This window comes from Zeus faber, assembly GCF_960531495.2.
Source record: "Zeus faber genome assembly, chromosome: 16".
In the NCBI taxonomy this organism is placed as follows: domain Eukaryota; kingdom Metazoa; phylum Chordata; class Actinopteri; order Zeiformes; family Zeidae; genus Zeus; species Zeus faber.
The window spans coordinates 31,018,419-31,040,581 of NC_137202.1; the positions used below are offsets into that span (position 1 = coordinate 31,018,419).

The following is a 22,163-nucleotide window of genomic DNA, read 5'->3' on the forward strand; positions in this document are numbered from 1 at the left end:
ACGGACCAAACCATCCAGAGGGGGGGTGGGGGAGTTGGACCAAACCATCTGGAGAAGGGGGGGGGCCTAGACCAAACCATCTGGAGGGGTGGGTGCATATAGTGAAAACCTTTTCCACTGTGATTTGGCGTCCCCTGCTGAGCAACCGTCACGGCCAGGAGGGGGGATGTTGTGGGCAGACATTAAAAGAAAATCATGAGAAGTTTTGGGCTTTAAATGAGACCTAAGAAAGAATTTGTAAATAAATGAATCATTGTTATTGATCATTTGAAATGTACATAAAACATTGAGGCTTCAGGGACAATTTTGTCACCTTCGGTCTTCAATTAAATTTAGAGAAAATTCTGATTATCTCATAATAATAACAATAACTTCATATAGGGCGCAAGTGCCTGGATGGCAATGAGTTCCGAGAGATGAAGTTTGGACGTAGATAACTTGTGATGTCACAAAGTGTCACGCTCTTCAAACTAATCAAATCATCTCAATGTTCTACTTCCGGAAAATTACCAAGTTTTTCTTAGTTAGTTTCCGCTCCATGTTCCCAAGTCAATGTCAATGTTGATGGATATTGATCAAACTTGAATGACAAGAAGTCTGAACACGACCTCAACCATGTCTGTGGGTTCCGCTGTTATCGTGTTCCAGACACTTTTAGCCCGATAAACGCCCAGAAGCAGCTTTTAGGCTGGACCCTGAAAAATATCTACTGAAGACATTCCCAGAAAACAACACAGCCATCTTAATAATAAGCATATTTAATGTTAAGAGTGATTTTATACATACACATATATATACACACACACACACATATATATATATATATACACACACACATACATACATACATACACACAGATATATACACATTTATATCTACACATAATATATATATATATATATATATATATATATATATATATATATATATATATATATATATATATATATATATATATATATATATATACATACATACATATATATACATACATACATACCTATATACATACACACACACACACACACAAACTTTTTTAATTCAAAGCAATACTTTCCAATTCAAACACATAAATAATACATTCAAATACTTTCAATAACTGATCAATTCTTATAACCAACAGGTGCTTTTGCTCCATTACGACCAAATGTTTAAAAGCTTTTAATAAATTGGATGTTTTTCAGACGCTAGGTCGGCTGAGAGCAGCACGTTGCCAAGACAACGTTTAGTCCAAACGATGCGTTCCACTGCCTCGGCTGCCTTTAAAATGACATATCGTTGATAAAAAAGTAAATTGTACAAATGACCTTCTCTCAGTAGAAAATCCTGGAAAATGCAAATGAGCACAGAGCTGAACGTCAGGACGACACGTGGATAAAACACAATAACACGGAATAAACACGCCTGAAATGACTCCACAATTCATGAAACAAAAAATTATAATCTGGTTTTAGAAATGGAAGTAAAAAAATATAAATGGCAAACTCCATATTATCCATCGATAAAAATAATCAATAGTCATTTGCAAGATGAAGGATCAGTGAAATTATCCTCAACTTCCAAAAGGAAGCTTTCAAAGTAAGAATCAGGTGATCAAGTGATCAGGTTAGGGTTCTATTCGATGAGGTAACTGATCCAGGTCTGGTTCTACTGAAAGAACTTGAGTCCTGCGACCAGGAGGAACTTCTCCAGGAAGATCTCAGAGTCCAGGACGGCGATGTGTGCGGCGCGGCCGATCAGAGAGTTAGCTGTGTTAGGAAGAGCGTGGATGACATCATAACGTACCAGATTACAATCCCTGCTCTGCAGGACAGGAAGCAGTAGGTTCTCTATCATCTCAGCATACACAGGGCCTGGAGACAGGAAAGTCCGTTACAAACAGGAAGTTAGACACTACCCTGACATAGCCCCCGTGTCAAACCAGGAGGCGTTGGACGAGGAGTTTTCTGCTCATTGTTCTTTAAATTCCACTCGTTCCTCAGGTCGTCACGGCGCTGGACTCTAAGCAGCATGTTTCCAGGAGGACAACACACAGGTGAGCGCCAGCACCAGGTTCTGCCCACAAGCACCAGACCTCGCCCTCTAGTGCAACCTGACCAACCCTAACCCGAGAAAAAACAATTCCACCAAAAGCTTGAAAAGGTTTTTGTTGAACGTATTGAAAGCAGATCCTCAGGAGATCAGTGATGTTTGATGTTCAGGTTGATGCTTCATGGATTCACATCATCTTGAGCACAAGTTGACATCTCTCAAGGCTCATAATACTTGTAGTATATAACAAGAGCAGCTAAATTGTTATTTCCCCTTTTAAATTTGGGGAAAATATCAAAGATGCAAGGACTTTCTTTGATTGTGAGGTGATAGCTTTGAAGTGTGATTAAGAAAGTAAACACATTTGACCTTTTGTTGGGTGAACTTGATAAACAGCCTTTTACTATGATTCTGTATCAATTCTAATCTGATTGGTCATTGGATCATGAACCCACAGTGTCTCCTTTTCTGACCAACTACTCAGCTTGAAGTTCTCAGCGGTGTGGCTAGGCCAGATGAATGAGACCGGACAGGAGACAGGAAGTCAAAGACAGGAAGTCAGGGCACATTGTCCTGTAGTGCAGAGTGAAGGGCACCCCACTGGGATGTCATGTGAGGTTCCGTCGATGGAGTCCACTTGGAAGTGCACTGCAAAGGGAACCAATCTGAAGAGTTCTGATGGTTGCTTCTGAAACATTTTACCCATGATGCATTGCAAGTCATCTTCATTGAGTTGATGGTGTGAGGAGCATTGCGCCACCTCGTGGATTATTCTTGTGTGACCTTCACCCATTTTTACTTCAACTGTGTAAATAAAAAGAGAGTTTAGTCCAGACCCACCGCTCTGTTTGTCCTTCAGCGCCGTCTTGCACATCTCAATCCGGGCCGAGTGGTAGGGAACGTAGCGGTCCTGTAGGGACCCCACCAGCACCACGTTCCTGAAGAAATGGAGACCTGGACAACAGCACCACGGGACAAGACCATTAAGTGCAGTGTGAGCCCTCGTTATCCCACCGTCACAACTGGAGACCTGAGTGTTCAGAACTATTGATTGTACTCTTAGGGGCTGCTCAGATGTTTGTGGTCTACACTGATCCAGCTGAACAGAGTCTACGTACCAGACTTCTTGCTCAGTTTGTAGAGGAAAGTCTGTCGAGGATCAGAGTGATCGCGACACGTCAGCTGCAGCAGGGAACCGGACTTCTTCCACTTCTGCATGAACCACAGGCCTGAAGGAGAGGATACACTTTAACTAATACCTGGATCTTCTTAACCAGCTGAGTCTCTACCTGGACCCCCAGCCCTCCTTAACCAGCTGAGTCTCCACCTGGACCTCCAAACCCTCCTCAAACAGTTGAGTCCCTACCCGGACCCCCCAGCCCTCCTTAACAAGCTCAGTCTCTACCCGGACCCCCCAGCCCCCCATAACCAGCTGAGTCTCTACCCGGACACCTCAACCCTCCATAACCAGATGAGTCTCTACCCGGACTCCCCAACCCTCCTTAACCAGCTGAGTCTGAACACGTACCCCTCAACCCTCCTTAACCAGCTGAGTCTCTACCCGGACCCCCAACCCTCCTTAACCAGCTGAGTCTGAACACGGACCCCTCAACCCTCCATAACCAGCTGAGTCTCTACTGGACCCCTCAACCCTCCTTCACCAGCTGAGTCTCCACCTGGACCCCCAGCACTCCTTAACCAGCTGAGTCTCTACACGGACCCCTCAACCCTCCTTCACCAGCTGAGTCTCCACCTGGACCTCCAAACCCTCCACAAACAGTTGAGTCCCTACCCGGACCCCCCAGCCCTCCACAACCAGCTCAGTCTCTACCCAGACCCTCAGCCCTCCTCAACCAGCTGAGTCTTTACTTGGACCCCCAGCCCTCCTTAACCAGCTGAGTCTCTACCCGGACCCCCCAGCCCTCCTTAACCAGCTGAGTCTCTACCCGGACCCCCCAGCCTTCCTTAACCAGCTGAGTCTCTACCAGGACCCCTTAACCCTCCTTAACCAGCTGAGTCTCCACCTGGACCCCCAGCCCTCCTTCACCAGCTGAGTCTACACCTGGACCTCCAAACCCTCCTTAACCAGCTGAGTCTCTACCCGGACCCCCCAGCCCTCCTTAACTAGCTGAGTCTCTACCCGGATCCCCAGCCCTCCTTAACCAGCTGAGTCTCTCCCTGGACGCTCAGTCCTCCTTAACCAGCTGAGTCTCTACCTGGACCTCCCAGCCCTCCATAACCACATGAGTCTCTACCCGGACCCCCAGCCCTCCTTAACCAGCTCAGTCTCTACCCGGACCCCCCAGCCCTCCTTAACTAGCTGAGTCTCTACCCGGATCCCCAGCCCTCCTTAACCAGCTGAGTCTCTCCCTGGACGCTCAGTCCTCCTTAACCAGCTGAGTCTCTACCTGGACCTCCCAGCCCTCCATAACCACATGAGTCTCTACCCGGACCCCCAGCCCTCCTTAACCAGCTCAGTCTCTACCCGGACCCCCCAGCCCTCCATAACCAGCTCAGTCTCTACCTGGACCCCCCAGCCCTCCATAACCAGCTCAGTCTCTACCCGGACCCCCCAGCCATCCTTAACTAGCTGAGTCTCTACCCGGATCCCCAGGCCTCCTTAACCAGCAGAGTCTCTCCATGGACCCTCAGCCCTCCTTAACCAGCGTAGTCTCTCCCTGGACTCTCAGCCCTCCTTAACCAGCTGAGTCTCTAAGTGGAAATCCCAGCCCTCCCTAACCTGAGGGCGCTTTCTCACCTATTAGTTCTCTTTCCTAGTCTGTGATCAATAATAGTGATTTGTTTTCTAATTTCATCCTTTCTTCACCCACTGGTGGAAGTTCTCGCTGTGAGCCAGCGGTGTGTGGGACGGAGCAGGGCTGGAAATGTAAACAAATGCCCGCCCACTACCCATAGCATGTTTGGTTCACTTCTGGGAGGAATCAGGGTGAATTGTGGAAGCGTACTAGGGTTCTCTTGGAACTAGTCCAGACTATCTCTTCAGACGGTCTCACCTGATGGAACCGCACTGAGGGGGAACGCAACAGGTTCCATTCAAAGGGACTAAACACTGCACATGTGGAAGCACCCTTAAAGTGTCTACAGTTCCTGGAGTGCAGGGACCCACCGGTGTTGACCAGGGCCGAGCTGTTGTACAGCGTGCCCAGGTGCGGTCCGGACAGTGACAGGAAGGTGTGCAGGCGGCTCAGGTAGCACTTGAACCTGGGTCGGGTCAGAACGGAGCGCACGATCAGGTTCCCCAGCGAGTGGCCCACGAAGCTGAAGGACAGAACACTCAGTGTGAACGACTAGAACCACACTACGCCTGAAAGAACGTTTGCACATGCATGCATGGGAGCTAGTAAAATCAAATGTAAAAAAGATAGAAAAAGTATAAATATAGTTTCATGTAAATTAATGCATTAGACATGTAAAATAACCCCAACAAGGTGATCAGGTCTAGTATCACTCTGAAGGGGGTTATTTTGGAGTTCTTTATAACTAGTATGTCGAGTTGTATAACTAGTTTAAGAGCTTCCACGTTAAACGGAGCTGACCGCTCTGCGCCTGTGGCTGATCGCCGTAGGATGGGTGCCACCAGGTATGGGAGGTGGGCGTGCTAGGGCATGGTCAGGTATCCGTGTGGTCTCTCCCCGGCCTGCTCCGCCCCTGCATCGATCTGGTCGCGATACCCTATCTCCCCCAGTGCCAAAACTCAGCACATACACTACTCACAAAAAGTTAGGGATATTTGGCTTTCGGGTGAAATTTATGGAAAATGTAAAAAGTTCACGCTACAGTGATATTATATCATGAAAGTAGAGCATTTAAGTAGAAGCATGCAATGGTGATTTCCTCATCTCAAACAATTTAGGTTTTCTATGGGATTCAGGTCTGGGGAAAGTGCAGGCCACTCCATTTGAGGTGCCCCAGTCTCCAGCAGCCGTTCCCTAATGATGCGACCTTGATGATCTGGAGAATTGTCGTCCATGAAGATTAAATCAGGGCTGTGTTGTTAATGCAGGGGCACAATGACTGGATGAATGATGTCATTCAGGTAGTATGGGCTTGTCACTGTACCATTCACAAAGTGTAGGGCAGTTCTGTATTGACTGGACACACCTGCCCACACTGTAACACCACTTCCACCAAAGGCTCGTCCCTGGTGGCCCCTGGTGACAGTGGCTGATGTGTAGCGCTCTCCTTGACGTCTCCGACATCGTTGGCGGAAATCATTTCTGCTCAATGTGAATCGACTTTTGTCAGAGAACAGCACTGAGGCCACTGGTCCCTCGTCCAGAGTCAATGCTCCCTGGCCCATGCAAGACCATGATGCCTGTGCCTGGTGGTGTGGTCAGGTACCCTTGCAGGTGGTCTAGCACGCAGAACACGCTGATGTCAACGGTTTTGAATGGTCTGACGTGACACTTGGTGCCTCTCACATCCCTTAAATGTGCCTGGAGTTGAGTGGCATCATCATGCAGTTGCGCAGGGCACTGTTCACAAGGAAGCACTCATCAGTGTGGGATGTGGCCAAAGGACGTCCACTTCTATGCCTTTCTGTGACTCTTCCAGTCTCTGTATCTCTGTTGCAAGCTGCTGATGACACTGACACTCAGTGGCCACTTCCCTCTGACAACATTCTGTTTGAAGCCTCGCAAGGCGAGGTACTGTTGATCAGTTGTTAGGTGTCGTCTTGGTCTCATGATGTCAACATGTGAACAGCATGATGAACGGGACTGTTAAAATACCAATTCTAATTGAACCAGGAAATGTATTGGTCGATTCATGGATCAAACACCTGTTGTGAATTTTGCCCTTCAGCTCCTTGTTAGAGAACAGCAAGTTGTGCAAAAAGTACTGAAACAACAGTTGGACATGTGCATTCAAAAATTTAGAGAAGGTCAAATTAAGTTCACCTGTAAAGGTTATAGTGCATTTTAGCTTCATCCTGAAATTTCACCCGAAAGCCGAATATCTCAAACTTTTTGTGAGTAGTGTACATCACAAAATAGGCCTAGGGTTTGCGGGATGGGTGGGGTGCAAGCTATGTGGGTGGGGATGCGGCGGGCAGCTGCCATCTTGCCTGTCACGCTCCCGTGTGCTTCTCATCAGTCCCAAAATTTTAGCTTAGAATTTTAGCTCATATTAGCTTAGAACACATACACTCGCACACCAATCCTACTCTGAACAACACTCCACCAGACCAGGGTCTGTGGGACAGAAGGGGTGTGAGTGATTTGAGTTTGACTTGCCTGAAGGACTCGCACCCCCAACCCAGCAATTTTAACTGCAATTGCCCACAGCACACATTGGGCACTGGGGTATTCCGGGGTGGCGGGTCGCTGGCGGGTCAGTGTGGGGGCGTGGTTGGCCGGGGAGAACCCCCCTGCCGACTGGGCTGGAGTCCTGGCGGCTTAAGGTGTGCTGCGACCTGGTGGGGCTGCGGAGAGTGCCGCCGGGTGCCTTCCGGGGCCCCTGGGGGGGGGGCTGCTTGCTGTTGTGGGTGTGGGTTGGGGGCGGCTGGCGGCTGGCGGCCTTTTGCTCCTGCTGCGCGGCTTCTCTGTGGCGGGCGCCCCAAGTGCTGGGGGTTGAGGAGGGCCCGTATAACTGCCGGCCTGCTGGCATCGGCAGGGGGACTAACATCCATGTGCCGCATGCTGAGCACACTCTGCTACGGTGGGCACTCAGCGCTCACGCCAGGTGGGGCGTCTGCAGTGGGGCGAGCCTCGCCCTTAAGCGGGGCGTGGGTGGGCATGGAAGTCCCACCGGATCGCCTGTGGTTCGGGCGGGGTGTCTGGGGCCTGGCTCTGCAGTCCCTGCCTGGCGCCAGTGGCCCGGGTTCTGTGCCTGGGGCTGCATCTTGTGCCTCCACTTTGGGGGTGGGTTGTATGTGTGCGCCCCTGGGGTGCGTGGTCTCCTCACATTACCACCTCCCTGGGACTGGACAGGATTCCTGGCTGGCCGCGCGCACGCACGCACGCACGCGCACACACACGCACACGCACACACACACACACACACACACACACACACACACACACACACACCAAAAAAAAATTAACAGGTCCCCTCCCAGAGGACCTGAGTTCCCTGGAGCGGCACGGTCGACCGGCCTCCTACTATGGCGCGGACAGACTGTCCCCTCCTCCCTTCTGGAGCGTGGGGCCTTGGGCTGCTGGTGATGACGTGGCCGGACTTGGCTGCTGCAGGGGCTGCTTGGAGGGGTGGCCTGGCTGCAGGGCTGCTGGATGGTCCTGGGGGTGGCTGCTGGGCGGAGAAGCTAGCTGCCAGCGGTTACCTGTGGTAGTTGCTGCGCTGCTTCTCCCCCGGTGCTCCGCCGGACCCCCTAGGTGCTGCTGCTGCCAGTTGGGAGAGGGTTGGTGCTGGGGCCGCCCATCAAACCACTGGTGGCTCCAGGGGGTCTTCAGGCGGCCCTTCTGTGTCCCTTACCGTGCCGGAGAGTCCCTGCTCAGGTGCCGGTGTGATTCACAGATTCACCACCATACACCACCCAAGTGGCGTTTTCAGGGTACCCCGGCACAGAGACACCGACGACAGGGGGTTGTAAACACCAGTTTATTGTAGAGATGAGGCTAGGTGGAATTAGCCAGGAGGAGATGGAACATGTGATGACACAGGGTTCCCATCCTGAATGAGTGTGTGGATGAGGTTTTTAAACCTGATGCTCGTTAGCCCAACAAACGAAGATCAAGTGTAGCTACTTAAGCCACCCCATCCACCACAGTCCTGTTCACTCACCATTGGACGTCTTACAACTGGAAATGGGTCTTCCATTGTAGTTCCTATTTAGCGCCACAAGGTGGCGAGTGATACGTGGGACGTGAAACCAGTATTGTTGCCGTGGCAATGATTATTATTAATAGAGAGTGGTCATTATTAAGAATGACTGACCACTGATTGCTGCTGTTGAACAATGAGAATGCAGTACTCTGCAGCCGTGTAATAAAAATTCATCATGTCCACAGGGAGATGTGTTGGTGTAGGTCTAACTGCTGCCATTATAACATGTTAAGGTATTGTTGATGCAGTTCTAGAAGTTCTCACCTTATTTTGGACACTGTGAGGTTGTAGATCTGGATGTATTGGACAATTTCATCCAGTAACCGGTCTGTCATCGACTCAAAGTCAGCAAAAGTGTCATTCTGGGAAACAGGCAGAAAATAATTGGTTTTATTTGAATTGCTTGTATATCTCCTAGTTTAAAACAAGACCATGGTGAGATCCTTCACCTGGTTCCTCTCCGACATAAGGAAGTCTATCCGAGATCCAGGAAGTCCCAGCTCCAGGTAGGTCTTCACCAGTCGGAGGTCAGCACTGTTCCCTACGCTCCCAAAAACAGGACAAATTAACTTAAGAAAGGTCAAAAACCATTTCCTTACAACCTGTGGAGCAGCTTACCATCCAGGCCGTGGACACAGACGATGAGATGAATTCCTTCATCAGAACCCTCCTCTTCCTCCAAACTGAAGTAGGGCGTGGTGGAGGCCAGCTGCTGTACCTCACTGTACAGGAAGCCAGGCAGCTTCAGCTGCTTCATTTCTTCTTTAGCTTTGACAAACCTGGAGAATACAAACAAGCCTCATGTCTTGAGGTTAAAGTTCAGCATGAAGCGGCCAACAGGGTGTGAAGGGGATTATCAACTCACGCTCTCATGTGGGGGGTTGGCGTGCTCTCATACCAGCGTAGGGTGGAGTGGGGGGGGCAGCAGTACCTGGCCTGGCTGCTGCCGGCACCGTGGGGGGGCGGACAGGGGATGTGGGGCCGCACCGGGGCATTTTGCAGATCCGGTGGTTCCTGTAGGAAGTCCCGTCCGAGCTGTTCAAAGAGAAGACCGGTCTCCGTGGTGACCGTGTCTCCTTCTCCATCAGCATCACCGTTCACAAAGCTGTAGCCATCTCCTTCCTCGTAGTAACCGTTTTCTATCATCTCATGCTCCTCTTCCTCCTCCTCTTCCTCACCGTGGGCACCCATCTGGATCCCCAGAGTGATGGCGGACGTTTCCACAGGACTGATGTCAGACACGTCGGTGCTAGAGCGCGAACCAAAGTAGTTCTCCACCAGGCCTCGCTTCACTAGGTCCGTGCTGCTGGTGGCTGAGTTACTGGAGGGGCACGTGGTCTGAGGGTTACTGTGGGACGCCCCCGGGCCCGCTGCCCCCTCTAAACCGGCCTCAGATACACTGGCTGATTTGGGTTCAGGTTCAAGCCGAGGATCTGGTCTGGGAGCAGCAGGGTTGGGAGAGCAGCATGTTGTACAGTCAGAACTGGGTCTCTGAAGAGAATCCCCAGAGAAGACCAGGCTCTGCTCCTGGATCAGGATGCTGGACTTCCTGCCTCTAGTGTCTGCTCCACTGGAGCCTCGGAAGGAGCTCTCTACCTCATCATCAGAGGGCAAAGAGTTGATGGAGGTGAGGGAGGACTGCACTCCACTGACTGCACTGATGCTTTCTGGGTAAAGGCCCTCTATTGCCCCGCTGGCTTTCTGAACCGGACTTTGCTGGCCGGGCCAAACTGCAGGGCTCATCAAGGGTCTCTCTGGCTGCAGTGGAACCCCATCTGGCACAGCTACACCTTGTCCTTTAGCACCCTTGAGTCCCAGTGGATCCCCATCAGGCTCAGCTACATCTAGCCCTGCAGCACCCTTGGGTCCCAGCAGAACCCCATCGGGCCCAGCTAAACCTGATCCTAGTGGGACCCCAACGGACTCAGCCACACATAGCCCTGCCGCACCCTTGGGTGCTGGGCCTGGTTGAGCAGCGAAGGAGCTTGGTTCACTCTCAATGCCCGAGTCTGAAAGGCGAGAGGAAGCACTGGTGGCCCCCCCATCCAGAAGCCTGATACAGTCCCCTTTCGTCTGCAGGGGGACTGAAGCAGGCCAGCTGATCTGCGGCTCTCTGCATGGTCTTTCCAAAGCCAAGTCCACAGCAGCCTGTTTGCCGTCCCAGAGAGCAGTCTGGGTGACCTCTTGAGCGGCTCTCCTTTGGGCCCCATCAGGCCAACAGGGTGGGAGCACTGTGACTTTGCCCCCCCGGTACGGATCAATGGGACTTGGTTTCACCTCAATGTGCCTGAGCCCTGCGGGTCTCTGGTGGAGCTTTGGGCTACAGCAGCCCAGTTGTTCATCTCTGGTTCCTGCTGGGTGGTCTGGAGCTAAAGCTGCAGGTCCAGCCTGTGGCTTACTCTGTGCATCCAAACTCAGAAAGGTTTTGAAGTGACTTTTCTGACTATCAGCAATAGCCATACTGTCACCTGCCAGAAATTCAAAAGAATTATGTCCAACATTTGTATTGGTGGCACCAGAATAGGCCATGGAACTTTCATTAGTCCTGGAAGTCAAGCTAGGCTCACCCATGAAGGAGTCTTTATCCTTTTGCTGGCTTGAGGCTGCCTCCTCTTCCTTGTACTTGGCACTGGGATCAACATAGGGAGCCTTGAGGTTCTTATACCCCACCAGGACCACAGAGTCCTTGGAGCCCTGTCTGATCAGCTTCTTAGAGTTCTCGGTCTTTGAGTTTTTCTTCAGTTTGACTGATTTGCCTTTGGACTTGGGTGGGGGTTCACAGCTGTCTGGCCAAGCGGTGTCCATGGCTGCATGCCTGGAGTCAGCTAAGGGGCTCGGTGAGTTTGCTGCTGCGCTGCTCTCCTTTGAGGGGGGTTTGTCGCTCTTACTGGACATAGAAACCACTCTGACGTTGTGCATCCCCAACCAGGGTCCATCCCGATCTAGAGAAAAAAACAAGAAAAAAATACATTGGTGTATAATAGACAATGTTTTTCATTTTAATTTGTCTCTCGAATGGCACAGGGTCAAAAGAGCCCTGTAAAAACTGAAACAGTAATTTGGCTGAAAAATCCAGAGACCAACCAATGACAGATCTTGCCGTTTGGGTTGAAGCTTGCCTGACTACCACTATATTGCTGTACTATCTGGCTGTTCAACACATTATAACATATCATCATGGATTTTGTTCTAACTTGTATTTGAGCCAACACTTGTGTGGATTTTTGAATTAATATTTCACTTTTAGGAAACACTTGCCTCAAATTGTCCAAGGCCTTGTATAGATAGCCCCTGTTAACTTGGACGACCCCATGTACTTACAGCGGTGAAAAGCGAAGTACAACAGCGGTACTGCGGTTTACCGACAGGGGGCAGGGGGTAAGTCAGTGTGCATTACAATAACAGGATAAAACAGATAGAAGCTTACAAAAATGCACAGGGATAACATTTCAATGGGGAATTATAAATAAGGGGAATCATAAATATATTTTTATATGTGTGAATCGTCCGCACGCTAGTGATGGGAAATACGGCTCTTTGAAGATAACTGGATCTTATGGCTCAGTTCGTTTCAGAGAGCTGTTCAAAAGAACAAAAAATAAAACAAGTACTATATAGTTACTTTTGTGCAGAATAAGAATACACAGTATGTTTAAAATAAATAAATAAATAATAATAGCAAAATAAGTTATTGAAATAAAACCTCAGTTAGATCAGTGCCTGTGTGCATTTGCTTTGTGAACGTGACAGTGGGTGTGCTCATTTTCCGCATAGGGCTCTCTCTTACATAGAGGGTGAAACATTTGCCGGTGGCAGGAGACGGCAACTAAAACACACACAACATAAACTGCAAATCTTGGCAATAAAAAAAAAAAAAAAAGTCTCATCACCCAGCGAGACTCGATTCCTTCGTTCCTACAATAGAGCCGTTCAAATGAATCGGACTGGTTCATGAAAGACCTGACATTACCGTGCGTGTTGATCGCGGAGACCTGTGCCCCCTTCATATTTGCATTGAACAGCTGAATCCAATTCAACTGACAAAGTTCTGAGTCGGTTAGGATACAGCCCTAGAATTAATGAATAATAATCTGACACAAGAAATCCTAATGAACCGTCCCTTCCCCCTCGCCAACGGCGTGCAAAGCTCAAGTGATGGGCGGGAGCGGAGCACCTCAAAAGTTCCTCCAGAAGCCCTTGAACATCGGCATGGAAGACAGTTAATGATGATAACTAAACAATGATTGTTGTGTTTGTGTTTCATATCCTCCTGTAACTTTCACCAGCAATGTTTTTTAAGAATACGTAAATAAATAAATAAATTAAATAAATACTATGTATATGTGTAAAATGTGCGGTAGTGGTGGTAATGAGCTCAAGATCGCAGTGATGTCACATAACCGCAATATTGCAGTAATGCGGTTATCGTCACAGCCCTAGTGGGGGTCTGGCACCCCAGGTTGGGAATCATTGCTCTAGAGGAGTTCTACATCGTAGTGAAATTGTCTGGAAAGGATTACAACTTTGGGATGAATGTTTTCTGCCAATCGACACAGAATCAAAGTAGGAATTCTCTGTTAATCTTCAATGATCTGCAGCCAGTATCTGTAACCAGTTTGCTTCTGTTGTGGCTTCAAAACAGTGGCAGAAACCTTTATTAGCAAATGGCCTGTGGAACCAGAACTCCATATCGGCAGTGAAGATGTCACATTTGATTACATGACTCAGAAGCTCTGGTGCGTTGCGGACCTTCTGTGATGGAATCGAGGTATCTGTCCTCGAAGATTATCGGCAGGGAACTGATATCGCCGTCCAGGTCGGCACATTCCACAGGAAGTGGCGGCAGAGACAGGAAGTAGCTTGAGTTTTTTATAGCGTTTGTCATCTGCTGGTGGCTGTGAGCGCTGCGGGGGAAGAGAGAGAAGAGCCGCGTTATGAAGAGCCGAGCGACAGGAGGGAGGACCAGCGCTGGTCTCTGCAGCTTACTGAAGCTCCTGGTATGCCAACGCAGTTTGTCTGGGATGTTCAAGGCAGAAGAAGGCCTCAGCAAACCTCCTGACCTGCAGAACACCGCAAGCTCAGCATGTGGACACACTGAAACAGTGATAGATATTCAGAGATGAGATGTGTTGGTGTGTGGAGAAGGAGGCTCACCCTCAGCATGTGATGCTCCATGGCCAACAGAGCTGCTACATTCTCCTGCAGAGACACCACCTCCAGGAACTGTCCCCAGAGCGCCATGAGCAGCGAGCAGAGCTGGGCCAGGTTCATGTTCACCAGCTCAGCCAGCTCGTCTGGACTCTCTGCCTTCTGCTGAGAAGAAACAATGTCAGCAAAACCGGACATTATGGTCAGTGATGCTGCTTGGATGTGGTCTAGAAAAGGCGTTTTCGGACCAAACAGCTCCCGGGACTCCCTGAGGGGGACTAGGAAATGGGGAGGTCTCCCGAGAACTAGATACCTTTCAAGGGCTTTTTTTCTGGTTGCATTCGCACTGGCAGTACGAACACTGAAGTGATATAAGCCAATGGGGTTTCAGCATGAGTTCCAGGTTGGATTAGTCTATAAACGTTCACTGATTTCACCTAATCAGTCCATCAAAATGTGTTTCTGAATAAATTTGAGGCCAGAAATCATCAATCCAGTTGCTGAATCTTACGGATATTAGATCTACAGGGTGTAATTTAAAATTTTGTTCCAACTTTGGAACTTTGGACCGTGGATTTACGTCTGGACCAATCACTGTGCACTTAAGTCACTGAAGGTTCCTCTTGTGCCAGTTAGTCCCTGCCCTGGAGTAGGAGCTAAAAAGAGTCCCTCAAAATGTCAGTCTAAGAACTCTGATCGCTCTTAGTTCCTGCAGTGGATACAAAAAAGGGAGGGTTCCTCCAGAAGTTCTAAGAACTATGAAAAGGTTCCTCGGTGTGAAAACGCCTATTTAGACCTTGCTGATCACCCTATACAAACGGTCATTAATGACAAAGTTTAATTCAGTGTAGAAGCAGGCAGCGGTTGGTTATTAAAAATCTGGTGGCTGACAGCATCTTCAATGTCCCTTTTCTGCATTCATGTTTGCAAAAACATTTATTTATTTTTTTTTTAATCAGACTTCAATACCTTTGAAAATCTGGTTTCAGCCTTTAACGCAATTTAAGGCCCTAACTTCAGCTAAAATAATTTTAATACTTTTTCAGAGTTTTAAATGACCCTGCAATACCAGGTTTATATACCGGAAAGGATTTAATGATGTCAGTCTGTTTAAGCTCCTAGAAGTTTAACAGCTAGGTACATGCAGATCGCCTCATAATGCTTAAGGAAAGCAGTTGTTGAAGAAGATCTTAGATGTATTTTGAGCATTTCTAATGGTTAATCCTCTATATAATCCCATAAAATAATCACTGAAAATCAAATTTAAACAAATGATTAATCAAAACAATTACTTTGTTTCACTGTAAAGAAAATAAAGAAAAACAAATGCATAGAAAGCAGAATGATGTCAACTAGAAAAGGTTGGAAAGATTTGTTCACCTTGACTTGTTCACAAAGGTCATTTAGACGGGCTTCAAGGTCCAGTTTCTCTGAGGAGAAAAGAAGATTATTGACACTTGTTTCAAACAGTTATTCCTGGAAGGCACATATCTATCTTTCAGAAGAGGCTGAAGGGAAGCTGAAGAGAAGCTAAAGGGAAGCCTGTTATTGACTTTGGAGAGACAGGACATGAGAAAGAAGAAAGCAGACCAACAGGGAGAGCACAGAGACAGACAGGCAGGCCAACAAATGCCTTTGTTCTGAAGAAGGCCTGTCTCTGAATAGGGAAAAGAAGGAGGTTCAGTAGCAACCAGATAACAGAAGCAGCAGGTTGGAAGCACCGTGGAGCTACAGGAAGTAGAGCTACAGGAAGTAGAGCTACAGGAAGTGGAGCTACAGCAAGGCGACTGAGGAGGAAGGGAGGACATACCTATATAGATGTGTCTCTGTCCTCTGGGAAAGGGTCTTCTGAGAACTCTCTCATAGAGGACCTGCATGCCGGGCTTGGCTAGTAGGATTGCACATATAGCAAGTTTAACCTCTAACCTTCTGCACGGCGGGACAGCTTCAGATCTCCACTCGGGTGGAAGTCAAGAGTTAAGGAGGGTGAGCTACTCTGAAGCTGTTCAGTTTTAATGTATTATTGGTTTAGTGGTTTGTTGAAATGACTGGGATTAATAAGAAGGCTGACTGGGTCTGAGCCCCAATTCACACCAAAAGTGGCACGTCAGCGTCACATCACGCATCACATGCACGTCTTACGGTTTGTTGATTGGTCCATTAACACCAACACTCTCCAGACTTTCTATCACTGAAAGTACAAAGTGTGGAATGTATCACCCACCTTTAATGGGTTAAAGTGAATATTCGGTTCCCCTTTCAACCCTTTGCTTAACATTTCATTCGCATTTGGAGTCTGTTTATCAACGTAGTCTGATTAGTTGGTGAATTCAGCGTTCTTTGTTTATATTTCACACAGAACCTTCTGCCTTGAATACAAGGCGTATTATTGCTGGAATGAGTAATCTATATTTAAACATTGCCCAACATTGACAACATTTTTTGTTATCAGTTGTTTGTGGCTTGATTATTAAATGAAAAAAAAAACATACCGTGGATATATTCTTATACATTTGATAAAAATATTAATAGCTTTAAAAGCGTACGTTATACCAGACCAATAAAGTTTATAAAACTACTTCCCCAGTATGAAGTAAAATCTTAAGACGATTCCTGGGCGTGATATTTGTTTTCCTGTTGGAATGACAATATTTTCTTTACATGAGTGAGGTTTAATTTGTAAAACGTATTTAACTCAGTAATCCACATAAGGACGGCACATCAGCCATTTAATATATGTGGCTGATGCATAACAGGCTTGTAATTCAATATTTTCACTAAATAAATCTTTTGAATGGACTTCTGTGGAAATTTAACACTCCAGTTTACGCACGCAGCCTGGAAAAATAGAGCTGAGGCGTAAAAAAACAAAAAACAAACATGGTGTCTCGGAGCCTTGCAGCATCAGGCGAAGCACCTGATTTTGAGTTGTGCGCCTGACGGAGCCAGTGTGAATTGGAACATTGATTAATATGGCAGCGTATTTGAAGCGTTGGTGAGCCACTGACGTGACGCTCTTGGTGTGAATTGGGGGTGAGATTATTTACAAGATTTTGATTCTGTTAATGGGTACAGATCAGTGTCTAATGGGAGCATGATTCCATAGCCCTGTCACACAACATTGAAAAGAGCATATAAACAATTTAAATACACTTAAAAGTGTCAACAAAATAATGAAAGACAGATTTATTTACTGAAAGGGTACCTATTATGCTCCTTCAAAGTTTTTTGCTGAAAATACAACTCAGGTTATGCATTCTAGCTAGTCTAACATGCCTCTATACCATCCTGGTCCAAAACAGGCTGTTTTTTGTGGGAGAGTTCCCGAGTTCTGTGAGCCAATGGGATTTGAGCAAATTTCCGGGTTCTGTGAGCCAATGGTGTTTGAGCAAGGCTTCCAGGTTTTGTTGCATTAACGCTGTACTTTCACTGATTTCACCTTATCAGTCTACCCAAATCTGTTCATGAACAAATTCTTCACTCATTTGATCTACAAGGCCTAATTTGAAAGTTAGTTCCGACTTTCGTTGCCATGCTCCAGGCTTGTGGGAGACACGGACGCCGCACTCGCGGAAACAGGCATTCTTTAGAAAAACCCACAGCGACCTACAGTCTATGTACCGCATCCTTTTATTTATTTTTATAACATTTCTTTAAGAAAGAAGTTATTTTTTAAATACTTTCCATTGTCTGCATTCTGCTCAGGGACAGTTGTTATTAATTCCTCTTTCTTTTAAAAGATTTGTTTGTGGAGTTACACAGACAGAGCGTTTTTTTTCCTGTTCTGTCAGCATGCTGGACATACAAAACAAAGTATTAGTTCCATTTATCTAGGACAGAGTTAGTCTGCAAGTGGAGTTGAACTTGTCAACCTGCAATGAAACGGTTTATTCATTCTTTAATCGTCAACCACTGCTGCAATAACTCTGTCCTGTGACGACCTGTGGACGACCAGAGCACAGCTTTATATTATACACAGTCACCACCAACCCCCCTCTTTGGAGAACAATTTATCATGTTTTGGTCTATAGACAACTGATCACTACTCCTAGAGGGGGAGATTCATCACGGGTGATACAAATAAACATAGAACCAAACAACATTCACACAAAAACATAAACATTGGACGACAACATGTATTGAAAAACAGTTAATTAGGTCCAGGAAAAGTGGAACTACAACTGGTCACGTGGCCTCAGCCTGTCATAGTTATGGCAGTAAATGAGGGAGGAAAGGAGAGGGATGCAACCAGGAGGGTGCTGGGGTGTGTTCAAAGCAGGTGTGGTGGTGAGTGTGTCTGTGTGTATGTATATGTGTGTGTGTATAGGGTGTCCACCAGGTGTTCTAGCGGTTCTAATTACAATGACTACTTCAGTGACGTCGGTCAGGGCAGCAAAGCTGAAGGGCTCATTTTAGGACATGTTTTCTGAAACAGAAAGCTTACAAAAAAACTGACTGAGTTGTCTTATTTCACAGTTTGTCTGTTAGTAGGCCCATCAGAGACCCAAATGTATGTGCACAAGCACTGAAAAAGTGAGTTTTGCATAATAGGTCCCCTTTAATATTGTGCTACTTAGAAGCAATGCAATGAAAACTACCAGTCACGTTGGAACGGCATCTGGATCAAGTAACACCATGATTATGAAGGAAAGCTTCTGAACAGAGCTCCAAGCGGTAGAAGGAGGTAGGAGGGCGGGGGGGCGTACCTAGCTCCAGGCGGTGGGAGGAGGGCAGGTCCTTGGTCAGGGAGGTGAAGTACCCGAACAGGCCCTGGTAGGCCAGCAGCAGACTTGCACAGAGGCTGTGGTGCAGACTGAAGGCATGCTGGAGGCAGTGGTCGGACACCATGAATGTCCGGCCCTGGGGGATTATGAGAGAACAGAGAGGAACGTCACCATCAGCACACCAGCATCTGGAAAGTTAAATGTACCTTGTATTAAATGAAAATGTGAAAAAAATGAGCCCATCATCTTGAAGGATTTTTTAATACCCTTGATTCGTGTCAATTTTTCTTAGGAAGCAAGGCATAAAACTGAGACTTCTAATTGAAACACCTATTTTTAGATTTCACTTTATTTCCTTCATCCATCCACTTGCCGCTCATCCGGGTCACGGATGAGTGGCCCTGACTTCCAACTTTTCCTGGGGGATTCTGAGTTGTTCCCATGCAGCTGTGAGATATAATCCTTCCAGTGTCTGCTCCCACCTCATGTCGATTACGCACATTTTAGTACTTTTAGTATTTTTACAGCTTATAGAGCTTACTGTGCATAATCACCGGGTGTCACACCATTTCACTGCATATATGTATGACCGTATGGATATGTATGTGACAAATAATCTCTTGAACTTGAACATTTGGCTGTGCCTGGTACACCTCAACAGGGAGACCACCAGGGGGCATCCTCATCAGATGAGCAAGCAGCATGAGTTAGCAGGGGTTCTATGGGACAGAAGTCTCTTTCCCGGGTCACCAAGCTCTTTCAGTAATGACCCAAAGCTCATAACAAGGTGAGGGTTGGAACAGACTCCAGACTTGGCTCTCTTCCTGGTTCCCCTAAAAGGCCCTAGTATACTTGCTTCTAACTACGTGAATGCTTACGAAAGATGGCTTTCCCGCGTTCCAGAAATTAAGTTGCGCGTCCGCAAGATGAAATTCAACACATGACCAGTTGGGGCACTATATCAGCATGTGCCAGGCAGGTCCACAGCAGACAAGAAACAAACTACAGCAATGGTGGAAAGTTTGAAAGAGAAACTTGTATTGCTTATCCACAATTACAGCGATAAATTCTTGCCAGGATAGCGTGTGATCGCAATAATTTTACAAGTCGCCATGGAAACCCGCGTAAACAAATGGAAATAGCTCGAGACAGAGGGAGATTCTAGAAAAACATAGCAGGGATGGTGCCAATGTTGTGTTTTGTCCAGCAGTCAATTGTGATCTATTCCTCTCAAGAAGATAATCCGGTACCGGCCACGGATTCAGATTAGGCAAGTGTGTGGACAATGACAGTGTCGCATAGAGGGGGCGTAGTCGAGCCGGTGGCTGAATGCTAGGGGAAGCCAGGTCATTAGAATGGCCCTCCTCACTTAATTGGCCGTGGCCAGTTAAGCTGTTTCGCCAACAGCGGCTGAGGAAAGATTTCTAAATGTCTGTTTTGTCTTTCAGGGAGGGAGAGACTCCAGAGCCTGGAGCGAAGCGCTTGCTGTCTGACACCAGAATCCTCCATCTTATGTTTATAGTCTCCCTATGTCTTCCTTCTGTTTCGCACTGGAGCGTGATATCTGTTCTACTTTGTAAATGAAACCTGGTGAGCCGCCGTTAGTAGCCAACCCTTTCTCCCTCCGTTATTCCGCCGAACCTGAGTAGCCAGTCGGCTATAGATGCACACGGCACAGCCGCTCGTCTACGCGTACGCATCATTAAATACTAAGTATATTGATATATTACCCTTACTAGTAAATAAGACACAAAGATACAGTTGAACTTTTGATCAGGGTCATTTTGGTACTTTCTTTTGTCATTTTGATTTAAAAAGAGTAAACACAGTTGTTTGCCAATAAATAGCTTCATCCAACCATTAACCATGAGTGGAAGAAAGGTTTTTGTGTTATCACTCATATTCTCTGAAGAATGGCCAAGAAATCATAAATTCTCCCAGGGTATGTAAACTTTTGAGCACAAGTGTACCTAAACTCCTCTACTTGAGTCAGCCCCCCCCCCCCCCCCCCCTACGGTGGAGGAGCTGTGAAGGAAGGACCGGAGGGTTGAGAGTCAACAACACGCTCAGATAAGAATCAGACATTAGAAGCAGTTTTGTTTCTTCCAGCTAATTTCAGCCAGCTGTGAAATAGTGAGGGTGTAGGATTGACAGAGATCCTACAGGCAGCGCTGTCTTACATCTGAAGACACCTGCTTGACGTAAGTGCTGCCGAACACCACGCTCTCCAGGGGGGGTATGAGCGAGTCCTTGCTCTGCGCTGGAGTGTTGCGGTTCAGCCAGGTGGATTTCACTGGCCGTGGGAAACTAGAACATGAAATACATTCAAATTCATAGATAACATCCAAACTGTACAAGCAGTTATCAGAGATGCACCAAACCACTCCGATTGATTTTCTGTTGTTTCACTCTCACAGTTACACTAATATAACTGAGCTACAAGTGGTTATTAAAAAGAACATAAATTCACTCTCATCACAGTGCTACAGCTGGCGTTCTGACCTGATGAGAGGCTGGTGCAGTGCCACCAGGGAGGCGTGGATGGCCACGGAGATGACAGACAGGTGGAAGTAATCGAACATAATGTTGACGTGCTGGTGGATGCCTCGCTGGAGGCTAAAGTGCAAACGAAGAGAGCGACTACTGATGCTCTGCAGGGCGCTGGGATCATCTGGCCTGAAGAGAAGTTCACAAACCACAGGGGAAGGGGGTGAATGTAAAACAGACAGGCTGATGAAGTTAATAATCATCTAAAATGTATGGTGTATTAATGGAATTGATCTCAAGGTAAACTATATAGGTCTATTTATCTATTTACATTAACGTCAAATTCAGCAAACTTCTACAATATATTGACTGTGTATTATGAACCCCATATCACACGTAGGTTGAGTTAACGTCCTTGACAGACAAAGTGTGGATAAAACTGTACAAAGTGAAAATCTTCAGCAGTACTACACCCACGTGTAGTCTCCATCTGTGAAATATAAATCCAAGAAGAGCTGGAAGTCCATGTCGTTCAGAGACTCTTCCACCTGAAAAGAATACAGAAGACACTGAAGAGGTTATGGGACCAGAGGGCTTTTAATGTGACATTGATCTGTAACTATTTACGAGTCAGAATGATCAGTAACTCGTCAGTAACTACTCAGTGGTCAGTAACAAGTCAGGCTGGTCAGTAAATAGTCAGGATGGTCAGTAAATAGTCAGTGGTCAGTAACAAGTCAGGCTGGTCAGTATCTAGTCAGGATGGTCAGTCAATAGTCAGGATGGTCAGTAAATAGTCTGAAACTACTCAAGGTGGTCAGTAACTACTTGGAGTGATCAGTAACTAGTCAGAATGGTCAGTGACTTGTCTGAATGGTCAGTAACTTGTCAGAATGGTCAGTATCTAGTCAGAATGGTCAGTAACTAGTCAGGGTGTTAAATAGCAACTCAAAGGGATTAGGAACTAG

The 22,163-nt window shown here is 47.1% G+C and overlaps 1 protein-coding gene across 1 annotated transcript in view; it reads right to left on the bottom strand.

Annotated features, from left to right (window-relative positions):
• Positions 1 to 1,021: 1,021 nt before the first annotated feature.
• fam135a (family with sequence similarity 135 member A) overlaps positions 1,022 to 22,163 on the bottom strand; it is a 42,107-nt gene continuing 20,965 nt past the window's right edge. Inside the window, exons 5-21 of the mRNA XM_080016948.1 lie at positions 21,673 to 21,743; positions 21,211 to 21,384; positions 20,889 to 21,015; positions 18,691 to 18,844; positions 15,795 to 15,872; positions 15,365 to 15,414; positions 13,991 to 14,146; positions 13,823 to 13,896; positions 13,586 to 13,740; positions 9,702 to 11,778; positions 9,455 to 9,615; positions 9,286 to 9,377; positions 9,101 to 9,198; positions 5,160 to 5,311; positions 3,151 to 3,261; positions 2,873 to 2,986; positions 1,022 to 1,854 (exon numbers count right to left, since the gene is read on the bottom strand). Of these exons, the coding sequence (XP_079873074.1) occupies positions 1,649 to 1,854; positions 2,873 to 2,986; positions 3,151 to 3,261; positions 5,160 to 5,311; positions 9,101 to 9,198; positions 9,286 to 9,377; positions 9,455 to 9,615; positions 9,702 to 11,778; positions 13,586 to 13,740; positions 13,823 to 13,896; positions 13,991 to 14,146; positions 15,365 to 15,414; positions 15,795 to 15,872; positions 18,691 to 18,844; positions 20,889 to 21,015; positions 21,211 to 21,384; positions 21,673 to 21,743 (4,050 nt within the window). The 3' untranslated portion in view covers positions 1,022 to 1,648. The remainder of the gene's footprint in view (positions 1,855 to 2,872; positions 2,987 to 3,150; positions 3,262 to 5,159; positions 5,312 to 9,100; positions 9,199 to 9,285; positions 9,378 to 9,454; positions 9,616 to 9,701; positions 11,779 to 13,585; positions 13,741 to 13,822; positions 13,897 to 13,990; positions 14,147 to 15,364; positions 15,415 to 15,794; positions 15,873 to 18,690; positions 18,845 to 20,888; positions 21,016 to 21,210; positions 21,385 to 21,672; positions 21,744 to 22,163) is intronic.